This window comes from Cydia pomonella, chromosome 24 (assembly GCF_033807575.1).
Source record: "Cydia pomonella isolate Wapato2018A chromosome 24, ilCydPomo1, whole genome shotgun sequence".
Classification (NCBI taxonomy): Eukaryota; Metazoa; Arthropoda; class Insecta; order Lepidoptera; family Tortricidae; genus Cydia; species Cydia pomonella.
The window spans coordinates 12,514,856-12,539,780 of record NC_084726.1 but is presented as its reverse complement, the minus strand read 5'-3'; the positions used below and the strand labels follow the sequence as shown (position 1 = coordinate 12,539,780).

The window sequence follows — 24,925 nt, the reverse complement described above, 5'->3', positions numbered from 1 at the left end:
CAATTAATTATTAATTTTATGATTATTGTAAAAATTAGGAACGAAAGACAGATTTCATACACATTTTTCAATACTCTTATAATAATTATTGTAAAAATTCGAAAAAATCAAAGATAACGGCATAAATGTGGTTGATATAATCTTCCTCACGTTATTCCGGCTTTTTGCCAAGGCTCATGAGAGCCTGGGGTCCGCTTGGCAACTATTCCCGAGAATTGGCGTTGGCACTGGTTTTTACGAAAGCGACTGCCATCTGACCTTCCAACCCAGAAGGGAAAGGCCTTATTGGGATAAGTCCGGTTTCCTCGCGATGTTTCCTTCACCGAAAAGCGACTAGTAAATATCAAATAATATTTCGTACATAAGTTCCGATTATTAGTACGAGCCGGGGTTTAAACCCGCGACCTCTGGATTGAAAGTCGCACGCTTTGGCTGCTAGGCTACCTGCGTTTCTTTGTGTAATGTGAAAACCATATCACAATAATAAATGAGAATCGGCCTCGTATGTAATAAAAATGCCTGTTAGAACACTAAGAACAAGTTAATTTTTTTTATTTTTTATTTTAATTTGTGTTATCTCTAGTTAAAATACTATTAGGAACTATATAAATTAGAATTATATTGTCTTACATAAAATTATTGCGTTATATGGCACTGCCGGTTGATTAAATAAAATAACGTATACAAATATGACAGTTTTTGTTAGCATTTGACGTATAACCTGACAAAATAACGTTTTTTCTTTCAACAATAGAAAAGAAAATGGTACCATTCGATTCCTTACATTTTATAGAAAAATAAGTTGTATAACAACTATACACATAAACGCAATATTTCAGGGTCAAAATGGCAATTTGCTTGATCTTCCATACATTTAGGACAGACTTATATGATGTGACGTCACATCACCTTATCATTTTGTTAAGAGGCGTTTCAATCGTCGTCGACTTTTACTCTCATTTCTGACCTTTGTGTTGCTTAAATGCTATGAGTCCCATATAGACATTTGATCCTCAGGAAAATCAAGATCGTTTGACATTATTGACAAAAAACAGTCAAGTAGCCAATTAATGTTCCCGCCTTCCCACTGAGTCTTGTAATTTCGGTGGTGGGTTGTTATATTTATTTGCGTATTTATTATTGCGGTGGGAGGGTGGGAACATTAATTGCATGTAAAAATACGCAAGTAAGTATAACGGGCTAGCTCTGATTGACGTGACTGTACGTTATCTTTTCGCATATTAGCAAAGTAATATTTTTTGTCTTAATTTTTTAATATAGCCTAAGGTTTACGACGGTTGTTTTCATTAAAATATTAGTAATTAACGTACAATTTAATTAGTAATTGATATAAAAAAAAGGTTTAAAGTGCGAGATTACGAAGAAGTTAAGGTTACATTGCTTTATTTTATACCTTTAAACGAGCAATTCTTGTTTTATTTATATATATTTCGGGGATCTCGGAAACGGCTCTAACGATTTCAATGAAATTTTCTATATGGAGATTTTCGGGGGCGAAAAATCGATCTAGCTAGGTCTAATAATAAATAGTTATAAAATAAATACTATTTATTATTTGGCATCATTTTCCATCAAACACATTCTTTGCCATCCATACTTAAACTATATAAATAATATCTAAATAAGGGAAAACTTTAAAAAGGCGATAAACACAAAATTTCACTTCTTTTTTTCGTACACGTGTGGGTTATGTCTATCGACCGCTAACATTCAGGTAAAAATATTCGGAGATAATAAAAGGAGTTATCTTTGAATGACCTGTTACTTGAATTTGAACCATATAAGTAAAGTGGTAATATTGCTTTTTCAATGGGCTTTTAAATATCATCGCTCGAAACGATGCCGCCGTACCTTTGGCCTATAAAATAAAAAATAAAATTAATTTATTTCGGACAATAGGAATATAATATATAACGTGTAACTAAATTACATTTAAACTTTTAAAATATTCAATATATGTTAAAACATGTTTAAAGTAAAATTTTATAAAATTGCCTATGCTCTATTATATGGCGCCGCTTTTTGATATTCAACAAATTTAACACATAGTACAGTCAGCGTCAAATACTTTGTAGCAACCAAAGTAGCCAAATAGTTCGGTACACCATATATTTAGTATGGTGTACCGAACTATTTGGCCACTTTGACTGCTACAAAGTATTTGACGCTGACTGTACCAGGGATCGGAAACCGGTATTTTTTGTATGGGAACGAAAACGGTATTTTTTCGTTCTTTGTTAATTACTTCTTCTCTAATTAGGCAATCTAATAATACGAAGTCGTTATCTGAAAACACAACTGAGTCCTACATTTAGAGTATAAAATAAACCGAAATATATGGTTATTTCGATGTTTTTGCAATAAACCGGTTCCGATCCCTGCATAGTACAGTCATTATATCCAAAAAACAAGGAGCCTGATTCAGTCTTATTTTTGAATTAACACTCCCAGTGACCCCCCGAGGGACCTACGAAAAAAATCCAAGAACTGATTATTCACGGGTAGGGTCGGTTTTTTGGATATAATGACTGTACTATTTTTTCACTGATATGTATCAGTGAAAAAATAAGTATCAAAGCCAAATGGCGTTCTAAAAGTTTTAAACATGTGTCGAAAGATGGCAGTAAATTTACTGTGGCTACCTCTATTTCAAATTCTCTTTGATTTACACGAATACATTTTTCCGTAACATAAACTTAATTATGTCTGACGTCTTACCATGTGTTTATGTATGCGTTTAGTGCAAACCTATTTAGTTTTTAATTCAATTTTATAGCCCAGTCATTTTACGGTTTCGCAAAACATTAAATTATAATAGCTTCCGTTTATTTACCTACTTATTTTAATGAGATATTCTAAGACTTTATCATTTTATTCCAGAATCTAGTAACATTAATATGGGAGATAATGAAGACCTTTCTTGCCGAAGTAGGAACGTAGGATGAAATTGGGCATACTTTTGTGCCAGAATTGAGAATTTTCATACATAAATATTCACATTTCATACAGAATCGCGAGGGTTTCCATTTTTACTAAGAAAAAAATTACTCCCAATTTTTTGGTCAATTTGCTTACGTTTTCAATTACAACTTTCTATTACATAACGGACAAACATAAAATGTATGAAATTTTGAGACACTTTTTTAGGGTTCCGTACTCAAAGGGTCAAACGGGACCTACTGAGACTCCGCTGTCCGTCCGTCCGACCGCCCGTCTGTCACCAGGTAGTATCTCATGAACTGTGATAAGTAGATAGCCAGTTGAAACAAATTATAAATAAATAAATAAATATTATAGGACATTATTACACAAATTGACTAAGTCCCACAGTAAGCTCAATAAGGCTTGTGTTGAAGGTACTTAGACAACGATATATATAATATATAAATATTTATAAATACTTAAATACATAGAAAACACCCATGACTCAGGAACAAATATCCATGCTCATCACACGAATAAATGCCCTTAATACCAGGATTTGAACCCAGGACCATCGGCTTCATAGGCAGGGTCACTACCCACTAGGCCAGACCGGTCGTCTATTATGTATTTCTTTTGCCGCTATAACAACAAATACTAAAAACAGAATAATATCAATATTTCTTTCCAATCTTGAGGTTCTCATCAAATCAGCGAAAAAGCAACGTAAAAGTAAAGCAACGTCGGGCGGGGTCAGTACTTGGATGGGTGACCGTTTTTATAGATAATGGTACGGAACACGCACTGGGCCGATTTTTTCTCGGTTAGGATCGAAAGAGCTCGTGGTTCTGAATATATAAAAAATAATATAAAAATTCCTACATCTAAAATGCAAATTGTGGGTACAACTTTAAATAGAAATGCCCAATTTTGAAATCCAAGCTCTGTTTTTGAACGTTGGTACTAACGCGCGTGATGGTTTTTGTCTACAATTTAAAATAACATATACGCATAAGGCATAACATGTCATGTATATTACATATCTCAGATAGAATCTACCATAATAAGTAGCAATTTTTATAATATAATATTAGTAATAAACTAACGAATGGTCTTATTAACATTGTTATCTATATCTATCAGCAGGCGTACGACATGGCCTTTTTTGTCATCATGACGTCTCGCCGGCAGACTAGATGGCGTTGATCGCCGCTCTTTCACCGCCGCAAAGTCGCGTTCAGTTTTATGCCGTGTCGTACAGCTGCGTTCGTGACCACAGATTATTAATTAGTTACTTCGTTGTTCGTGACCCACAAATGGTCTAGCCGGAAGATCAGCGCTGACTTTTGGGTTAGCATTAATGCTGAGGCGGGAGCATTTCGTGGTAAACTATTTATTTATTCTACTGTGCTTAATTTTCCATACAATATTTATTAGTCAGTTTTATAACGGTCCATACAACATGTATAGTTAACTGCGTTACAAAACTGACAATTAAAAGTGGGATAATTTTTTTATTGCTTAAATCGATAGTGCTCTTGATTAAGAGTAGAAATAACCCAAAATTTGTTAGGTTTAAAAAAATACATGTACACTTTTTTTCGAAAATTGCCGATGTACGTACGGGACAACTCATGGAAAGCCCCGTTAGAGAAAAATAAGTTTCGATTTGTTAACATCACTTTAGTGTTCGTCAGCCTTTACAGTAGCAATACGCGGCGAGGTGTGGGTGTGAGTCGAGGATGCAATCCGATTCGCCCCGGTAACTGTAAAACAAGATAATCATATAAGTAAATATTATAGGGACATTCTTACACAAATTGACTAAATCCACGGTAAGCCAAGAAGGCAAACAATTGAAAACATGTCAATGTCATTTCGAACATCAATCGTCCGAGATAGTACTTACGTTTAGTAGCAAATGTATTAACCCGTACTAAACACTAATCAATATGTGAACGGGCCCTAAGGTAAGTGTACCCACTCGTAAGGGCTTTATAAGATAAAAATAAAATATTGATTATCTCCGAAATGGAGTTAATTAGAATACCGGTGTCTTTGAGAAAGTTACTTAATTTAAGCTCAGGAATGCACCCTTGAAATTAAAGCAAATCAAAAAAAACACGGTGTATATAATATACAAATACTTAAATACATAGAAAGCATTCTAATTCTCATGAGTCATCTCAGGAACAAATATCTGTGCTCATCACACAAATAAATGCACTTACCAGAATTTGAACCCAGGACCATGTGCTTCATAGGCTGGGTCTCTACCCACTAGCCCAGATCGGTCGTCAAGAACAAGTACTCAACAGTTAAGAACATTAGCAATTATCCCTAATTTAAACGGGAACTTATTAATTGGAAACTTGCATGAGAAATTTCTCACGAAAGTTTCAAGAAATTATCAGAAATTTTCAAGAATGTTCTGTAACTTGCACATTGCTTATTACGTGTTTTTTTTTTATAAGTGCTGGTTATATGATTTCAGAAATAATTTCTACTCACGCGTTCACCCTTGAGATATCCCTGGACTGTACTACGAACTTATCCTCTTTAACATTGTAGGTCAGGGATGCTTCGTATACCGCGCCTCCTGGGTTTGACTCTATCTGTAACCGCAGTACTGGTTTTAGACTTGGCGATAAATATTTGTCACAATAACTGATAAATATTATTTTAGTATTAAAATAATAAGTGCCAAGAAAATTCAACTCTTTTGCAATTTATAAGGTTTTTCCGTGGTTCTAGGGTATGCAATAGTACATTACTATAGAGGCCGGGAAACGTAGGGTTGCAGGCCAAGTAGATATAGATAGAGATACGCGGCCGGCAACCCCGTTTCTCGCCGAGATATGTATAGTGCTTTTCTCAAACTTGCAATTAAAACAAAAAATGTAGTTAATTTGTTTTGTGGCGACCTACTCAGCTCGCCACTCTACCAGCGGTGCCCTGCGCGCGTAAGTCCGCGCGCCTACGCGATGCGCCGTCGCCGTTGCTTAGCAACGAATATGCACAACAATGGTGATTTGTTGTGCATATTCGTTGCTAAGCAACGGTAGCGTACCTATATTTGTTGATGGTTAAATGCCAAAGATGTTGTGTCACAATTTGACGTTAAAAACCAAAGAAGGTTGCTTTACAGTCCTAGGGGTGTAAGGCAGTATGAAATTCCTTTACATATAATTTTCACCCATCGCACCTGATATGTAGTATTTCCGGACCTAATTTGACGTAAGTCATGTCATCATTTCATAACAAGTTTGAGAAAACCTACATTTCAAGGTACCAAAATGGTTCCTATACATTTCTTAGGGGCGATTACGCTTTTTCCGGTAATAACCCTGGAAATAAGCATTATTCCGGCCCTCCAAACATGTTTTAGGGACGGCAACGCGCATGTAACATCTCTGGAGTTGCAGGTGTCCAAGGCAGCGGTGACTTCTTACAATCAGGCGGGCCGTATGCTTGTTTGCCACCGACGTGGTATAAAAAAACGTATTTATTCTATGTATACGACACGGTTCTAGAGATCCTGGGGGTCTAGCCAAGAAGACGACCGTTGATGGAAACGCCAATCTAAAGATAATTTTAAATTTCCTACAATTCTTACATTTGTATTGCGTAGTGAGATAGAGATAGAAAGCCAATAATAATGTACTTATTTAAATATAATAATACAGAGCTATATATAACTCCAGGAGTGGAAGTGAAATATGCATAAGACGCAAGTTGGCACAGTGGGTGTTATCAGCCACTGGGTAGAAAGCGGCGCACACCTCTAGACATCCCTGAGCTGCTCACACCGTTGTTGCTCCTGATCGTCTTCATGATGGCAGTTTCAGGAGCCCATCTAGTGGGTGGCAAGTTATCACCTACCTCGATAACTAGTGAAAACATTATTATAGCAGGCGCCCGCACGTCTTTTATTTTCCACCCAAAATTCAATCCTATAGACCGTTATACTGTTCACTTTTTCTACAATAGTCACAATGCCTGCTGCGACCGGTTCATAGGTGTCTGTTGTTGCGCCTGTGAACGGGTTCCAGCAGGCGTTCTACATGACATTAAATATCTCCAAGGGGACTCTACGTGTTGGATCTATATCCCCACGCAAGCTTATCAAAAGGCCCGTGAAGTCCAAGGATATAACAACAGGAATAATACTTACTCCTATCTGAAAGTTCTCTATAGTGACTTGTGTTTTGGCGTTGAACCGTCCCAAGTACGTATCGTAATCTATAGCGGTATTGAAAGCCAGAAGACGATTGTTGACTCGCTGTCGGAGCACCCAATTTGTAGACGCTACGGTACGCGGGATGCATTTGGATCTGGTGATAAAAAAACGGGCTGAAGATTTTCTTAGGGGTTTTCCAACTTCATTTGAAGCTGGAAAATTCTGAATTGGGTAGCATAAGGTTACTTTGTTGAATTATAAAATAACTAAATATCAAGCCAGTCTAAAATAAGTCGACCAGAAAAAAATTGTCCGCTAAGCTCTTTGTACAGTCACGGACTTTAATTGTTGAGATATTTAGGGTTTACTTTACATTGAACATTTTGTACCGTTAATATTGACAACCAAATAGATATGAAATATGTAAATAAAATGAATATATTTAAGTTCTCATTTTAAGTGAATTGTACAAATTCTTATGAGAATAAAGAATCTTTAAACCGAAATATGCTTGAACCCTAAATGGATCAACTATTAATGGAAGCAAATATCCGAGATGGCTGCCTAGGTCTACCGGGAAACACGTGTGATTGTAGCCGCAATATGTCTGTATACAATACAAACTTACCCAGCATCGCTTGTAAACTTGTTGATGTAGTCTATCAGGGTATTAGCAGTCCTGTTGTACATTGGATCCGAGTCGGACACATTCTGCCACACCAGGCACGTACACCAGTGCGTCTCGATACCGGCTTCGCTGCAGGAGCGGGTGTTGGGGATCTAAAAGATTACATAAGGTCAATGTTGGGACATCTGTGATCCCAGGCACGCACGTTAGATAACTTTAAACATCGATTGAAATAAGAGACTCGATAAAAACAAACTTTGTGTTCGTAAAAAATCATCAAGCGTATTCACAACCTCTGGACTGCATGGATGCTACTGACAAAATAGTGGTGCGTGCGAAGACAAGCCTTATAGCCAGCTCGTTATATTTGCTGCTTCTATGTGTGAGTGATGTGTTGAACAAATCATACTAGTGGAACTGCTATTTTTGAATGCTGGGCCTGGTTACTGGGGCTTATATGCCTCACCTACCTTATATATATTAAAGATAGAGGTGACTGGGATAAAGAATCCCCAATTTTGCAATTGACACGCGAGTACTCGGCAAATACGCGCGAATTAGCTTCAAGCGCGCTTAACTCGTGCCTTCCAGCCTCATACAATAATTTCATATTTTATCATCTTGCAAGCTAAATGTAGCCCACTTCCCATTATTCTATTGAGCTGAAAATTCTCATACTTATGTAAGTTGAGTGACTATACGATAATAATTATGCTACCATAGAGCTGATCTGGGAGCCTAGTCAAGATGACAATCGTTGACAGAAAACTTAAGACATGTATGGATTTTTCACGTGACTTTTCTACCTAGTTGTGTTCAATGTTCTCAATGAGTATTAGTTGACTGCTGAACGAAAATTACGATCAGCGATAAAAGCACTTATCAAAAATAATTTTTTATACAGAAAAATTGTAGCTTAAGAAATTTACCGGTTCCAGCCAAGTCAATCCCCTCTTTAAATCCGCTTCCTCCACCTTATACGGGTTCCAGTGCTTCCTCAATCCCAACACATCCAATATAGTCGCGTGTAAATCATGTGCAGTAGTCAGTACGCGTGAATTAGATTGAAGCGCGCTTAACGCATCGGGGCGTGCGCGCGTGAGTTTGTCTGGTAGGCGAATGGCCAGGAGCGGGAGGCGTTCGTCGAGTTTGCCGCGGAGGGAGTGCTTCTTGCGGACTGCTGCGTATCTGTGGGATGTTTTCTATTAGAACACCGGTTGTAAGTGTAACACTTGTTACTTGTATAGTTAAGAGCCCGTTTTTAGTGAAAATGCGTTATACCTAGTTGAAACTGGTTCATCGTATCGCCTCAGTGAAAACGTTTTCACTAGTCAAAACTAGACTTCTGTAAGACCTCGATGAAAACTAGTTTAACTGGGCATTTCCAGTCAAAACTAGTTTTCGAAAAATGCCTTGGTGAAAACTAGTTTTATCCTTTGTTCAAAAATTTCATTGAAAAGCTTCTTTTTCTAGTTGCATGTTGATAAGGTTTGCTCTAAAATTAATCGGTTTGCGTATGTCCTATGGCGACTCACAAGAGTAGCGGATAAAAAAACCGCCTTAAGAGCATACCACGGTTTTGTGGCGTCCAACTTGCGATATGGGATATTCATATGGGGAAATTCTGTACACATTCATCGTACTTTTGTAGCGCAAAAGCAATGTGTGAGAGCAATAGCTAACATTCACATACCAACATCCTGCAAGGAATATTTTATTAGCTTACAATTACTAACAGTACACTCAATGTACATTTATGAAGTGTGTATATTTGTTAAGATGCACAATGAAATGTTCAAAAAAAAAAAAAGAGATATAACAAACATTAATACGCGATATCCGGATAGACTTGTGCTTCCAAAAATGCACACTGCAATGAGGGGTAGAAATTGTTATGCCATGTGTATTAAGATATTCAATCATTTGCCAGAGCAATTTAAGGGAACTACCCCTCAAAAAATTAAGGCACAAACTTTTTACTTGGCTGGTTCACAAATGTTTTTATAGTACCACTGAATATTTTGCTAATGGAAGTATTTAATAGGTTATTAGCAAGTAAGCTAAAAATGTAAAATTTGCATCACTTATTTTAAGTCTAGATATCTGCCTAAGATCTGTTAGTACTATATCTATTGCAAATAAAGTTTTATGATTTATAGGTTAACATTATAAAGTATGTAAAGTCGGTGGTGGAACTGGTCACGGTCTCACGGTTAAACCTAACATTGCTCCTTTCCGCTTCGCTCACCGTTGCACATATCTTTCGACTCTAGCAGAATACCATGAAAACTAGTGAAAACGAGTTTTCTGATTCCGTACCTAGGCCCGTGATCTCCCATGACTATAATAAGCGTATCCTCGGTGCGTTTGCTCATACGCCTCAAAAAAGCCGCTAAGTCTCCGTCAGCGTACTGTATGTAGTTGAAATTGTCGTGAGAAATGTCCCCGATGAACGTGAAGATGAATCGCCTTCCTCCGAGCTCCAGAAACTGAGGATGAACAGGTTTTATAAAACTTATTTTTATCAAGCAGAAACTTCTGTCAGCGATACTACCTACATTTATTTATATTAAAGGATGAAGATAGCCTGTATAATATTGATTAAAGGATGGGATCTGCCTGTTAAGCTAATAGAACATTCTTACGGGTAGATGTTGCTATGTACCTCCCTAAGGCGTGTGAGCATAAAGGAAGGATTAGACAGATTCGCACGCTTCTGGTAAACCTCCGCAGCTCAGTTGGTAGCGATCGGATCGGTGTTCAATTGTCCTTTAATATAAAAAAAATATGTAGGGAGGTTTTATTAAGAAAAAAATCAGGAAAGACAAACAGTTTTAGCAGCCAAAAATTGTTGTTGTGGATTTAATGTACGTATAAAGGATGCCCGACATGAGAGCTCCAAAAATTATAACAAAAGTGGACGCCACAGAAAAGGCTTAGTGGTCAGCCTCAGTAAAGGCGGCTGGACTGTGAGGAAGAAGATCTTAGGAGGATGAGGAAGTATAACCCACTGGATGAAGTTTGCCAAGGATCGCGACAACTGGAGGAAGATAGTGGAGGAGGGCAAGACCCAAAAAGGATTGTACAATTCAGTTATATAACGTTATATACCATCGTGCGACAGGAACAACATGATAGTATTGACAGTGTTGTCAATATTGTCCCCTGTACCAATGTTACACATATACTTAACGTCAATACTAATCATCTTTTAGATTAAAATTATTTTCATAATTTGAATGAAACTAACCTGCTCTGTCAAATTCATCATCATCTTAAACTGAGGGGTATCTCCGTAGCAGAAGTTCCAGCCTTTAAACAGTCGCGAGTTGGCGTTTCGGAACGCGCGGTAATAATGATCGGTCGGTGGCTTCGTGAAGCCGTTGAAACGGAACGTGAATGTGTTGTCGAGGGGCATGTCTTCCATGTATGCTGTGGTATATCTGAAAGATAAAGGTAATATTCCAATTCCAACAGCATTGCAGCGTGCATTGCTGCAATTGAAATTTATAATTCTTGAAGCAATGCAGTTTGCAGAATTGCTGTTGGTGCATGAAGCGTCATATTTAATATTGATGTCCTAGATTTAAAAAACCCTTTCTACCACTATTACAATCAATTTTGATTTCTGATGATTGACATTTATTACTATGACTTAAAACATCGATGAAACCACCAAATCGAACAAAACACAATTTATTTACTGTTATTCAGGTAAAACCTATAAAATTGTTGACGGAGTCTTTATCCGGAGGCTCGTGTCCTTTTGAGTTGCTCTTAAAAAATACTCGATAAAGGACTCGCCTTGAGAATTAGAAGATTCATATTTTTTTTCAGCGCCGAGTGTCGTAATAGCGAGTCGAGTTCTTCAAATTCAGACGCAATAGACTCGAGTTCCTACCAACACTACCTTTGACCATACTCTAAAGGCGAGCAGTGGCTTTCAAGACGAGTGCCTGCGTGCATTCTTGGGATAAAGATGCAAAAACCGGATCTTGAACTCTCTTAGGAAAACACTAATGAGTATTCTCGTGTGTTAAAACACAATAACCAACTCACCCTTCTTCCTTTACATGCTTGAATATGAAAGGGAAGTCATCCAAAGTCCTCTTGTTTTCTTTAGTTCTCCGGACATCAGGGTGTTCTAGCTCTGTCTTCCCAGTAAGGAACGGAAACAGGCAGGCAGGTGTCCCGTCACCTAGTATATTGTACCTACGAAGTGATAAAAAATTTAGTCAGTATACTGTATTATATTTTGATTTGGTATTAGTAGGATTTGCACGACGGATCTGAAATGTATGGGAAGATAATAAAGATGCCAAAATAATGAAAATTTATACAAAGATGAAGTGTACTGTATAATTAATTCTACACGCCTAGACTCCTTAACTCAAAAAATCTTTTTAATTTAAGATTAGTAGTTAAGTTAGAAAAATGCATGTTTTTTTGATATGAAATAAACAGATTAATTTTTTTTTTTATCCGTGGATCCAAATCCAGATCCGGATAAATTCATACTTTTCGTATACAAACCCTAGGTTTTAGATTTGATAGGTGAGAAGAGAACTCTGGTTAGAATGATTGAAAACATGTAAGGGCACCTGATACGGCACGATACTTACATAAAGACTTATAACTAGTGTTAGTATACAAAAAGGGAGGGGCAGAGTAAGACCGAGACGTGCATTTTTGGACCAAGCTTAAGAGAAAATCAACGTAGTGAAATATCAGGAGCTCAAAACAGTAGCAGAGGGAAGAACACAACAATGATGGTGTTCTACCGCTTGTACAATGGGTTATGCTCGGAAGACGTTTTTTGGCATGATGGCAACGGCGTTCATCCTCACCCTCAAACCGGAATGGTCGCGTAATGTGCGGTTTAAGAGGAATTTTCTCCCGTAAACGCTACTGCTGTGAAATGAGAATCATCACGTTGACCTGGTCTTCCAGAGGTTTGACCGAATTGCACGTGTCATTTGCAAATGTCAATCCCGGTAGAAAAAGCGATTTTGATGTTTACGACGGTAATGCGGTTGCCAGTAATGTCACGCACGTCAGCAATGCAGTAGGCTGCAATACTGCAAAAAAACACTGCTGCAGGTATTGCAGCCTACTGCATTGCTGCCGGAAACGTCAAAATGATCATTTTCGATGCCTTCCAACCTGCAGGTTTCCTACTTATACATATAGGGAGCGTGCATGAACTGTAGGAGGCAGCACAGGAGCCGTCAGATTTTTGACGCGAGGCGTAAATGTGATGTTTATTGTTCCGATGTAGCCCACAAGATGGCAGAACCTACTATGCACAAGAAAATACGTGACGTGTAAATGTACATGTTTATGGTTCCGATTCAAGCCACAAGATGGCAGACCCTCCAACGCGCACGGTCCCTATAGTATTGTACCCTTACCCTTCCATGACCGTAGCCTTCAACTCCTCGTTAATCACCTTCCAGCTCTCCGGCATGAGTCTGATGAAGCCGCTCCGAGGTGTGGAGTCGAACGCGAGGATCATCACGTTGATCTGATCGTCCAGAGGTTTGGCCGGAGGGGAGAGAGGCCGGAAACCGAGCGTGTTGCCTGACCATTTTTCAGTATTTCCCCTAGAACACAAAGAATATTTTATCCTCAAATTTAAACTGTCGTGGGTCATACTAACGCTAAGCTAATCATTTTTAACTAGGTTTACCTGAGATACATTTTTAAATAAAAATTAAAACAAAAAATATTTATTTGCTAATCCGCGAAAAGGGGTTAGGTTAGGGTTAGCGCTGGTGGCCTAGCGGTAAGAGCGTGCGACTTGCAATCCGGAGGTCGCGGGTTCAAACCCCGGCTCGTACCAATGAGTTTTTCGGAACTTATGTACGAAATATCATTCGATATTTACCAGTCGCTTTTCGGTGAAGGAAAACATCGTGAGGAAACCGGACTAATCCCAACAAGGCCTAGTTTACCCTCTGGGTTGGAAGGTCAGATGGCAGTCGCTTTCGTAAAAACTAGTGCCTACGCCAAATCTTGGGATTAGTTGTCAAGCGGACCCCAGGCTCCCATGAGCCGTGGCAAAATGCCGGGACAACGCGAGGAAGAAGAAGCTAATCCGCGAAAAATTACTTGCTAGTCAATTAGTGCTAACCCGTTATATTTACTTGCGTATTTTTACATGCACTTCCACCGCAAGAATAAATACGCAAATAAATATAAAAACCCACCATCAAAAGCACAACACTCGACACGTGTTTCGCCTCTATACGAGACATTCTCAGGAGATGCTGGAGATGTAGACGGTCTGACGCCCGATAAATAAAAACCGATTTTTCAATTTTTTTTAATTAGTATGGATTTCCCCAAAGTATCGTATGATTCTATTCATTCTATTTTAAATGTTAAGCATTAGTCAAGTGACCGTGTCTTATTTTTTGATAACATTATTCACTTTTTACGAATATACTATAATAAATTTCCAATTTTTTGAAACGCTTGTATTACGTTCTATATTAACTAAAAGTTGCCCTAAAATTCAACTTTTATACTAAAAACGGCTTTAAATATGTTAAATTAACAAAATATATTTTGACAGATGCTTTCGCGCCCAAAACGCTCTTTGAAAATTGTGTGACGTCACAGCTTACGGTTTGACACATAACTACATACACACGTAGAAGATACAAACTGTCAACTGACATTTGTCATTTGTTGTTTATCGCCTAACTGTCAACAGTGTCAATCCGAGAGTTGTGACGTCATCCTAATCTTCAGAGACGTTTCTAGTTTGGTCACGTGACGTGTGCCAAAAGATATTTTAAATTCAATATTTACAAAAATATGGTCATTACAGGTCCCCTCAAAGTAGTTTAATATGTTCTTATAATCCAAAAGAATTTATTGGGATACAATTTCTGCCCTAAGATTTGTAGATGGAAACAACCCTATTATATTATTACTTATTTCTAACACCTATACCATCCTATGCAGTCTAGTAATGTGAAAAAGACATGTAATATAATTATTGTATTGTAATTATAAAATGAATATGAATAATTTACAATAATATAAATACATAATACGTACATCATATACAAACTATGACGTCAAGCTCCCTATCACTTAATATAGAGCCCATCATGCAGAAACATAATATTCGTAGGGACATCTGATCTTAATATAAAACAGACATGTGTATTTACAAATTAATGTAACATTCACATTAGATAACAATGCGTCCAGAGTTTGTTTATTTCTGATTTAACATTAGAGTGATACAGTGTATTTCACATACGCTTTACCTACATAGTTTAGTATAGGTAAAAAACTTAAGTAAGTCACCTGTTGTATGTAGTTGTGACGTGTTCGAATAGACATTACATGTTTAAAAGACACACACAACCAAAACAAATGTCTATTCGAACACGTCACAACTACATACAACAGGTGACTTACTTAAGTTTTTTACCTATACATTTGTTTGCCATAATTAAATGTACCTAATTTTGATGCAATTGATGGTTATTCCTTTTTTAAATTTTGTGTACTTTCCAGGACCGGATTTAGGGGAGGGTAACCGGGGCTACTGCCCCGGGCCTCCACAAAAGAGGGGCCCCCCACATGACAATAGAGAATTCGGTAAATTTACCATTTTATTTGGAAAAAATTTGGGGCCAGGGGGCCTCCACTCCTTTATTGCCCGAGGCCTCCAGACCTCTAAATCCGGCATTGGTACTTTCCGTGCTTTACTCGTTTATGGCCCCGGCGGAAGACCAGCGTTGGCCCATCTAGGCTAATACCACCATGCTGAGTCGGGACCATTTTCGTGGCTAATATGTGTCACGTAATGTAATGTTATGCGTTGTAATGTTGTTTTCTGCTTCTCATTTTATCTGTATATTTTTGCCACGAATTAACTTTTTCTATTCTATTCTAATATTGTGCTAACTGTTTAATTTTTTTTAACCCGACATTTTTACAAGTCCAATACACCGGGCATAAACTTTTGACCCTCAACTTGGTATTTTTTCCTAACCTGAATGATTAAAATACAGACACAACAAACAAGCATATGGCCCGCCTGATAGTAAGCAGTCACCGCGGCCTATGGACGCCTGCAACTCCAGAGGTGTTACACGCGCGTTGCCGACCCTTCAAAAACCTGTACACTCGTTTTTTGAAAAACTAGACCCTCGGGAAAACCTCGGGAGCTCATTGCAGAGCCGAAGCGTCCGCGGGAGGAAATTCCTCTTAAACCGCACAGTACGCGACCATTTAGGTTCTAGGGTGGGAGGATGAACACCCTGCCGACCGACGGCGAGCGAGCGGTGCGGTGATAGAAAGTGGCCGTCGGCATCATATTATAGTCAAACCACCTGTTGTTACGTATTGTAATGTGTGTTCTTTTTCTGTATTCCCTTTTCATTATGTGGTGCACAATAAAGAATATATTATTATTCTCTTTATTCATTTAATATCTTAGGTTAGGATTTTTTATAATATGGATATAAAAGTAGAATATAAAAACACTTACAAAAGATATAAACACATTATAAAAAAACCTAACCTAGGGTGCCGCCAGCAGCGGCGCAAGGCCCAAGCTGCCGGTGGTCAGGGCCGCAGAGAGAGGAACCGCCGGACTATCCGCGCCGTGCTCAAGATCACCGCCTTCTGCATCTGACCCTTGATCCAACCACCTAGCGAGAGTCTCTCAAGGTGTTGTTCGAGACTCTTCGCTATGAGACCGTTCGCTGAAACGACTATCGGGACAATGATCGTCGAATCAACATCCCACATGGCGGTTATCTCGTGAGCCAAGTCTAGGTACTTACTGGATTTGTCCTTCTCGGCTTTCACGAGATTCTCGTCATGGGGGATGGTGATGTCGACGAGCACGGCCCGGCGTTGCGATCGATCTATTATCACGATGTCAGGCTTATTGGCTACAATAGTCCTGTCAGTGATAATAGATCGATCCCAATAGAGCGTGGCACGACCATTTTCGAGAACTGGCGCAGGTGAGTACTTGTAGTATATTATTATTATTAGTCGAGATTAAAAAAAATACCTAAATTAACTATACGTATGTGTATGTACAAACGTGCAATCAATAACGAACAAACAAACGAAAATTCGATTGTAACAACGAATTGGGCGAACAAACCAGTACGGCTTGATTTCTCGATCGTTCGAGCTTGGCACTGACATGACATTGACATATTTGTTGACGTCTGCGTAACTTACTTTCTATACATCTCGCTCACACCAATATGACAGTGCGAGCGAGATGCATAGAAAGAAAGTTACGCACACGCTATCGAATATATCAGTGCCAAGCTCGTGGCAAGGGTATGAAATGTACCGCCTGTGATCCGATGAGGGCAAAAATTAACTAATGTGTTCGAGCTCAAACTTTTTTTTTGTAATTGAGATTTAATATGTTTAGGTAAACGGGCATAATTATTTTAGAAAAAGTTTAGTTTAAATGAAATTTTACGAATAACACACATACTTGTTAATTTCATACTGTCCCCGAGAAAAGAATGAAGACTGGTACAGAAAGTTACAGATAGTTATTTACTTACCATAACCTAAAACAAAATATAAATTATATTCTTTAATATCCTCGGACAATATTTTCACATACCTAGCCAATTTATAATATTTCGTTCCATTGGGAACCATCTCTGGAGTTTTACGTAAAATAAATGGGAACGTTCATTTCGTATGAATAACCAGTAAGTACAAAAAAAAAACGATAACAAATTAACGATTGTATACACGAACGGACGAACGAACAAACAAACAATTGCGTAAAATATAGTGCCTCCGTTCCGATGGGGGTACAGATCGTTGCAATTGATTTTAATATTATGTTTATTGAGTATACTTAATAAATTTTTTTAAATGGTTCTATTTCGTTACTAAAACTTAAGTTTCAATAAAATTTTACGTGTAGTTATAATAAATTACAGATAGTGATTTTACTTACCACGAAAACCTTAAACCAAAATAAAAATATATATATATATATATATCTGATATTCTCAAATTTAATTTAACACATATTAAGGCAATGCCAAGTTCTTAGTTATATCTAAACCCATCTCTGGAGTATCAAGTAATATAAATGAGATTCAGCTTTGTACTAGCCCCGATGCAGTGGAGTTCGCCTCGTGAAAAACAAATATTTTATTATTTTTTATATTTTTTACATTGTAAATATAAGCAGATTCTACGACTCAGTAATGGGACAAATAATGTTTAATCTCGTTTATTTTGTTCGCATAATAAAATTGCATGAAACTTTTTCTCATTGAAATAATGGACTTTTAAAAAACGTTGTCACAATTATATTGTTCTTTTTCTATTGAATTTCTGCATGGGCTTGAAGCAAAATTATCTAATACTTAATCGCTATTACCACATCTTAACATCCCCAAAATAGTAAAAAAAACTCGTTTTTTTTTCTTCATACAGTTAATATTTCTTGTGTTTAAATTTGTTTTTGTTAAATATTTTAGTATAGGGAGCGTGCATGAACTGTAGGAGGCAGCACAGGAGCCGTCAGATTTTTGGCGCGACGCGTAAATGTGATGTTTATTGTTCCGATGTAGCCCACAAGATGGCAGAGCCTACTATGCAAAAGAAAACACGTGACGTGTAAATGTACATGTTTATGGTTCCGATTCAGACCCTCCAACGCGCACGGTCTCTATAAAATAAACTACAGTAGTACTTATTAATCTTAAATATCATTGATTTTTTTACCAAAAACATTATTTTTGTACAAACCGGAGAAACTCAGAAAAAGCTCTCATTAGACAAGACCATATACATCGGGCTAGTATACCAACATCAATCAAACGACACACAATCAAAGAACAAACAATCAAACCAAGGAAATAACCAACAAACAAGTGCATATACCGCCACCGTTTCATCGTGTGTAAAAATTAACATGAATACAACACCATTTTATTTGCATTTGATGTGCGGTTAATTGGTTTAAATAAGTAAGGTATTTTGGTATTTCAAAAGTTTTAAACTTTCACTATTTTGTTAGTACGATAATGACTTCATACAGTACTGTACTTAAGAAATGAAAACTTGCACAGGAGCTACAGATAATTCTACTCACCACGAAAACCTAAAAACGAAATAGATTTTGTTAAAAAATTGCATTCAATCTATATTTCAGGGCTATTTTATTTAAAGTTGTACTCAATTTTTTTTTATCAAATTTTGAAATTTTCGTGTTATTTATACTCACAATAACGAGCCTTTTCGATCCCTATAGGCGAAAAAATTGTTCCAAAAATTCCAAGCATTTTTTTTCTTCAATTGCGTAACAAGTAACTTAAGGGAAAAACACTTTTCTTTTTTCCTATAAGAATCGAAAAGGCTCATGATTTTAATAGCATTAAAAAAGGGGCAATGTACAAAAACATTTTAGGCTCAAAGTGTACTTTGGTTTATGATTTTTATAGTTTTTCGACTCGAATACGACTACTACTCGTTTTGAACCTGGCATTAGATTTATATACCATTGTATATAACCTCTATAACATTAAATTGCATTGTAATAGTATTAAATTGAATAATTCGATTTCATATTGTATCCGACGATCACTATACAATAAGTAATTGCTTATGTATCCTTTTACATTAACTATGAACATTGTTTTGAGAGATAAGTAAATAAACTAAACTAAAATACTACTAAACATCTTATATATTCTACGCCAACACTTATTTAGCGCGATTTAGAAAACATCTTCAACAGAATACCGCCATCTATCGCCAGATGTCCCTGGACTAAAATATATACGACATCTTATACATTCTACGTCAACATTTCTATAGCGCGATGTAGAAAACTTCGTCAACAGAACACCGCCATCTACCGTCAAATGTTGAACTAAAACCATACAAGATCACCACTTACATACTTGGCACAGTTCCTGTACAGGACACACTGACGTGATCACTGGCTGACAGTTGGTGTACGTCGCCATCTTTGACTGTAGTAGGTTTCCCAAAGTCGTAGTGGAAATCGTCTTTGTAGATAATGTCTTTGTATTCGCACTGGATGTTTGTGTGTGTGTCTCTTATAGAGTCTATGACGCGGCAATTTGAATGCTGGAAATAAAAGAAACCATTAAAAATGATTGAATTTCATGAAAGTACGAGTGAGAGCATGTTTTGACCAATTGGGCCATTCGGGCCAATTTTTTACAAACTTTTATTTAACAAATCATGGAAGCTAAATTTGACCCAGTATCCGATTTCCGATTGAGCCGAAATTTTACAAACAAGTTTAAATCGGATGGCAATGCAATCTTATGGAGCTAATTTGATGATGCAGACAGGCCCATGGAAACTCTGTGATGAAAGAACGCAAACGAATTGAGTCGACTCTTTCCCCCTTTTTTTGGGGGGTAGACACGGCACCATCTCGTGGTTACCGGGGAAAATCAGCTTTGTTTGACCTAAGGAACAATCGTGCCAAGCGGCATCGCCTGAGAAGTCTATAAACATTGGAATTGGAAGGCTTTATCTCGGAAACTATTATATCTACAGAGACGATTCTAGTCTCGTAGCAAATTTAGTCTAATTTAAAAAACCCCCTAGAAGGTAATTAAAAAAAATAATCCTTTAGGGTTATAATCGCCAAAATCTAAAAAATAAACGAAATTTTCGGGATTTTTTCGTTCTTTGACAAAGTTACGTTCGGCGATCGAGGTCACAAGGATTATTCATTGAGCAAACATCATAAACAAGTCTGCAATGAATCATAACTAACGGATTTGACGCAAACGCGACAAACGGCCCGATTCGAAGAATAAGACTTTAAAGATCTTGGAAAGATTTTTAAAAGATCGATAACGAAACGACATGTCAAAATTGACGTATATTTCGATTCCGCTGTGATCCCAATAAGATCCATCTACGATATTTTTAACGTCAAAGTGCAATTGGTTACCCGAATCGAGCTGCTTCTGTCTATTACACATACAAAAGATATCTAAATGAGAACTTATTTAATCCAGAATTTATCGTTATATTTCATTCTTCAAATCGGGCCAAAAGTTACTGGATTAATATGCAAAGTAAAGGTTCGACACACTTATGCAATGACATATCCAAGGTATGGCACAACAATTATGAGTCCTTGTCAATTAGAGTCGGTGTGTACAACGATATTCTTTAAATTCAAGGTAGTTTGCTGTTGTGCAAACATTAATTTCAGTGGCTACTCACACGAACCGACAAGCCAATTCTTTTTAGGGTTCTTTAGCCAAATGGCAAAAAACGTAATCGAAGTCATCCAGAAAAAATAAACTTTTCTGTAAGACGATCTTTGTCGCAGAGTGTACTGCTATTATATTGCACACAACTGTAGGTACGAGTAGTTGAAGCGTCACAGCTAAAAAGACGTTATTCACTAATTTATAACAGAAATAAATTTTCCCAAACATTGTCATTATCTCTTAAACAAGATCAATTTCAGGAATTTTTTTATACATTTTAGTCCCTAAATCAAGAATACACCTTTAAAATCTGTCGGAGTTAATTGGCCCACAGTGTATAATAAATTATAGTTAAATACTTAGATACATAGAAAACATCCCTAACTCAGGAACAAATATAATAGTGATGACCACATAAAGATAAATATATTTTATTATTCAAGTAGACATATTACAACGCGCTTATGAATGTCAAATAAAGCTACACCGGCTCTAACCCTACACCTCTGAAGCCGAGAAGATTTAAATCCCCCTCAATTGGAGGAGGGTATCCCAATATGGACCGGCAAGAAACTTGGCGGGACACATCTTTTCAAAACATTACATCTTAAAATGAACATGCATTCAATAAGAAAAAATACAATTTAGAATACTATAGCGTACATAAATGAAAGCTGATTAATTATTCTTAGCTTAGAAATGCTCGGATCTTGGGTGGATTTTAATAAATGTAGATCCAGTAGTTTTTTTTTTATACTTACATAGCATTTTACCCAATCTTGTCCCTTGCATTTCAGAGGTCCCAGTTTCTTGTAAGACCATGCCATATCGTCGGAGTAGGGGTCCAGCTTTGGGATCTTGCAGCCCGTCCCTTTGTCCCATTTTAGGGCTTTCTGTAACTTCTTCTCTAAGAATCTATTTCAGAACAAAACAAAGTTATAGCATTAAAAGGATTTAAGGTTAATGTGGCGAAGACTGTCTATAAGTAAAGACCGTCTAAAAGCTCTTTCACCGCTTTTAACACTTGCATTTGTGCGCATATGTAAGTACTCCACGTTCAGAAGGTCGGCAGAGCAGAAGGAGTTTTCTTTCTGACTTTGTCTGAACGACGTATGTATAAAAATAAGAGAGATGGCTTAAAAAACTTAAATACCTACTTCCTTTTTAATATCTTTATATCAAACTTAAAATTGATTCCATATATTATATGCGCACATATTATTAGTTACGTACTTAGATAAAATAAATTGTATAATACTTACTCGATAATAGCAGTTCTGGAAAAGAAAGAAAAATATATTAATTTATTTATAAGCCAACATAAAGTTAAAATATAGTTTAAAATTTATTAAATAAGTACCTAAATAGTATAAAAAATAATTGCGAAAGAATGAAAAATAATAACTTAGGTAAATTATACTTAATCTGTTAAAACCCAAACTGATTACCTGTTTTTTATATCAGTACCCAGTAGTTTATCGTCATCTTCGATTGCATTCGAAAGTGGTACAGACGGGGCAACTGGGATATCCAATCTATAAAATAAATACTAAAAATGAAAACTGACCTCACCAGTTCGGACTCCTTTGACTCGTCCACATCTGGGACTGGCACGACTGGGTTGTTGGACAAGGACTGAAGCTGGTTCCTGGGAATGGGAGTAGGAATAAGTGGGAGTGGGAAGGGGAACGAGAATGCTAATGCGGATGGGAATGCGGATGGGAATGCGAATGGGAAAAGAAATTCGAACGCAAACGGGAGTGGGAGGGCGAATGGAACTTTATGATGTTATGAAACGGTTATGGATATGATCTATCACCTGCGGTATTTCCAGCATATACCCAACTTAAAGCCGGCAACACGCTTACAACCCGGCGACTCTTCTGCTGGTTTGCATAAAATTTTGATCTGTCATCCTGTCAACAGTGAAATTTCTTGACAGCTGACAAATCATGTCCGAAACAGTTACATAACAAAATTATAAAGTTTGAGTCGCCCTCCGGGTGTTGCTTTTATTTAATTTTGTGTAATTAAAAAAAAAAATATTAGTACACTTTATTCATATTGTATTTATTGTATGCTGTTAACATTAGGTTATTATTACTATAGAGAAACCATACCAAATAATGAAACTGTTGCGCTGTAAAAAATCATGGAACTTTCGCGTTTAGGTCACGAGATTCACGCTCCGCTTCTATGGTTTGTTGTCAAAACAACAACAACTCATGGGGCAAATTACTGGTTCTCTGTGCTGTGATACGTAGTAATAACAGTTCGATGGCTGTTAGAAGTGAAAAAACTCGTGCTTTGGAGTATCTCCCGACAATCACAACGCTGAAGATTCTAAATTAGGATTACTCGCTATGCTCGAGCTGCTCTTGTTTATAATATTATGCGCAGGAAATACTAGCTTTAAGTTCATAACTATTACGGTTTCCTAGCCTAGTCGGTAGGTATAATGGCTCAGTTTCATTGGTCGATAGGTCCCACGTGCGGGGTGCGTAAGATTTCCATAAAGCATTCTATAGGGCCCGCATTCGGGGAACTGCTTTCGTTGGTCTATAGGGCCCGTATGCGGGATGGGGAAATTTCCAAAACGCATACCATTATGAGTTTCACAAGTCGTTCTACCATCTTTCCGCCGGCGGGGAGTCACCCGCATGCTGTATATTGACCGAACTATCGACTTATGAGTTTCACTAGTCGTTATTCCGCCTACGGGAACTCTCCGCAGGCTTTATATTTATATCGACCGAGTTATCGACCAATGAAACTGAGCCATTAAGTGACCTGTACGCAAAATGTCTAAACCGATGTTACCAGATTGTACGTAAGTGTAGAAAGAGAGAGAGATTGTAAGCAGATGTAAGTGTAAGGCCTGAGTGGACGTTCGTGTTGGGCGTGCAGCGTGCGGGGCGTGCGGCGTGCATGTTAAACAAATACAAACGTATAGGAGCGGCCTTAGTGCACGCTGCTCAAATCACTCGTGCGCCCGACGCCACGCTGCAAGCCCCACCGAACCCCCCGCTTCGAGCGTTCACTCAGGCCTTACACTAACGCTGGTGTAGTCAGAATCCGACCGTCTTTATTTCCTCGTGTTTACCTTCGAGGCCCCCCCAAGCGCGGCAGCGAGTTGTCCAGTGAACAGTAGAAGTATAGCGCACAAAGACCGGCGGCTACCAGCACGTACCACCGCTTTCTGAACATCTGTGTACCCTGCAAAAGAAAATCAACTCTATTAATATCAACACCTAAGTTGAAGATACTAATTCTTCCCAACGTCACGCCTTAAAATACTCGTTCTTTTGAACATAATAAAATAATTATATGTTAAAGCCTAATTCTGATGCGACCGTGTTCAAACCATCTAGCGTCCCTGCCCCTGCTGAGGGGGCCTACCGCGAAAACCGAAATTCGCAAATTGCGGGGAGTTTGTTCTTTTACGAGTATTCTCACTAAAGATGTAAGTAGAGTCAAACTTCGATTTTCTAGGTAACTATGCAACGATTTGAAAAGAAATAAGTTTTTGGCAAAAAAAGTAAAACATTTTTAGTACAAGCTTTTATAGCTAAGTGTACTTTTCTTACCACATGCAACTAATACTTTACCAAGATGGTATTCTATTGCAAAACTGAGATAATAATTTCAAAATAAATACGATCTGTAATATTTGTATAGAAAAAAAAATCACTTACATAACAACGTATCTTTATCCCGGAAATACAAAGTATCATAACTAGTTATTCGCACTATACGGGTTCCCACTAATTACCACCAAGTTGTTCCCAGTGGTATAAACTGGATTTTTTTTCCCACCTTTTACCAGTGGTAACTACTGGAAAAAATAATCCCAGTGGTTACCACAAATTCGGTTTGGTGGTAACTACTGGGATTTTTATTCCCACTCACCTTTAAGACAGTTTACTGAAACACTATAAT

The 24,925-nt window shown here is 37.5% G+C and overlaps 1 protein-coding gene across 2 annotated transcripts in view; it reads right to left on the bottom strand.

Moving 5' to 3' along the window:
- Window positions 1–3,712: 3,712 nt before the first annotated feature.
- Window positions 3,713–24,925, bottom strand: part of LOC133531146 (uncharacterized) — a 63,356-nt gene continuing 42,143 nt past the window's right edge. For both annotated transcript variants that reach the window (XM_061869273.1, XM_061869272.1), the window contains exons 3-16: window positions 24,090–24,202; window positions 22,435–22,521; window positions 22,249–22,263; window positions 21,748–21,901; window positions 19,681–19,874; window positions 13,163–13,354; window positions 11,811–11,963; window positions 11,002–11,194; window positions 10,071–10,240; window positions 8,681–8,939; window positions 7,752–7,903; window positions 7,118–7,277; window positions 5,455–5,558; window positions 3,713–4,709 (exon numbers count right to left, since the gene is read on the bottom strand). In XM_061869273.1, the coding sequence (XP_061725257.1) occupies window positions 4,637–4,709; window positions 5,455–5,558; window positions 7,118–7,277; window positions 7,752–7,903; window positions 8,681–8,939; window positions 10,071–10,240; window positions 11,002–11,194; window positions 11,811–11,963; window positions 13,163–13,354; window positions 19,681–19,874; window positions 21,748–21,901; window positions 22,249–22,263; window positions 22,435–22,521; window positions 24,090–24,202 (2,019 nt within the window). In that variant the 3' untranslated portion in view covers window positions 3,713–4,636. The remainder of the gene's footprint in view (window positions 4,710–5,454; window positions 5,559–7,117; window positions 7,278–7,751; window positions 7,904–8,680; window positions 8,940–10,070; window positions 10,241–11,001; window positions 11,195–11,810; window positions 11,964–13,162; window positions 13,355–19,680; window positions 19,875–21,747; window positions 21,902–22,248; window positions 22,264–22,434; window positions 22,522–24,089; window positions 24,203–24,925) is intronic.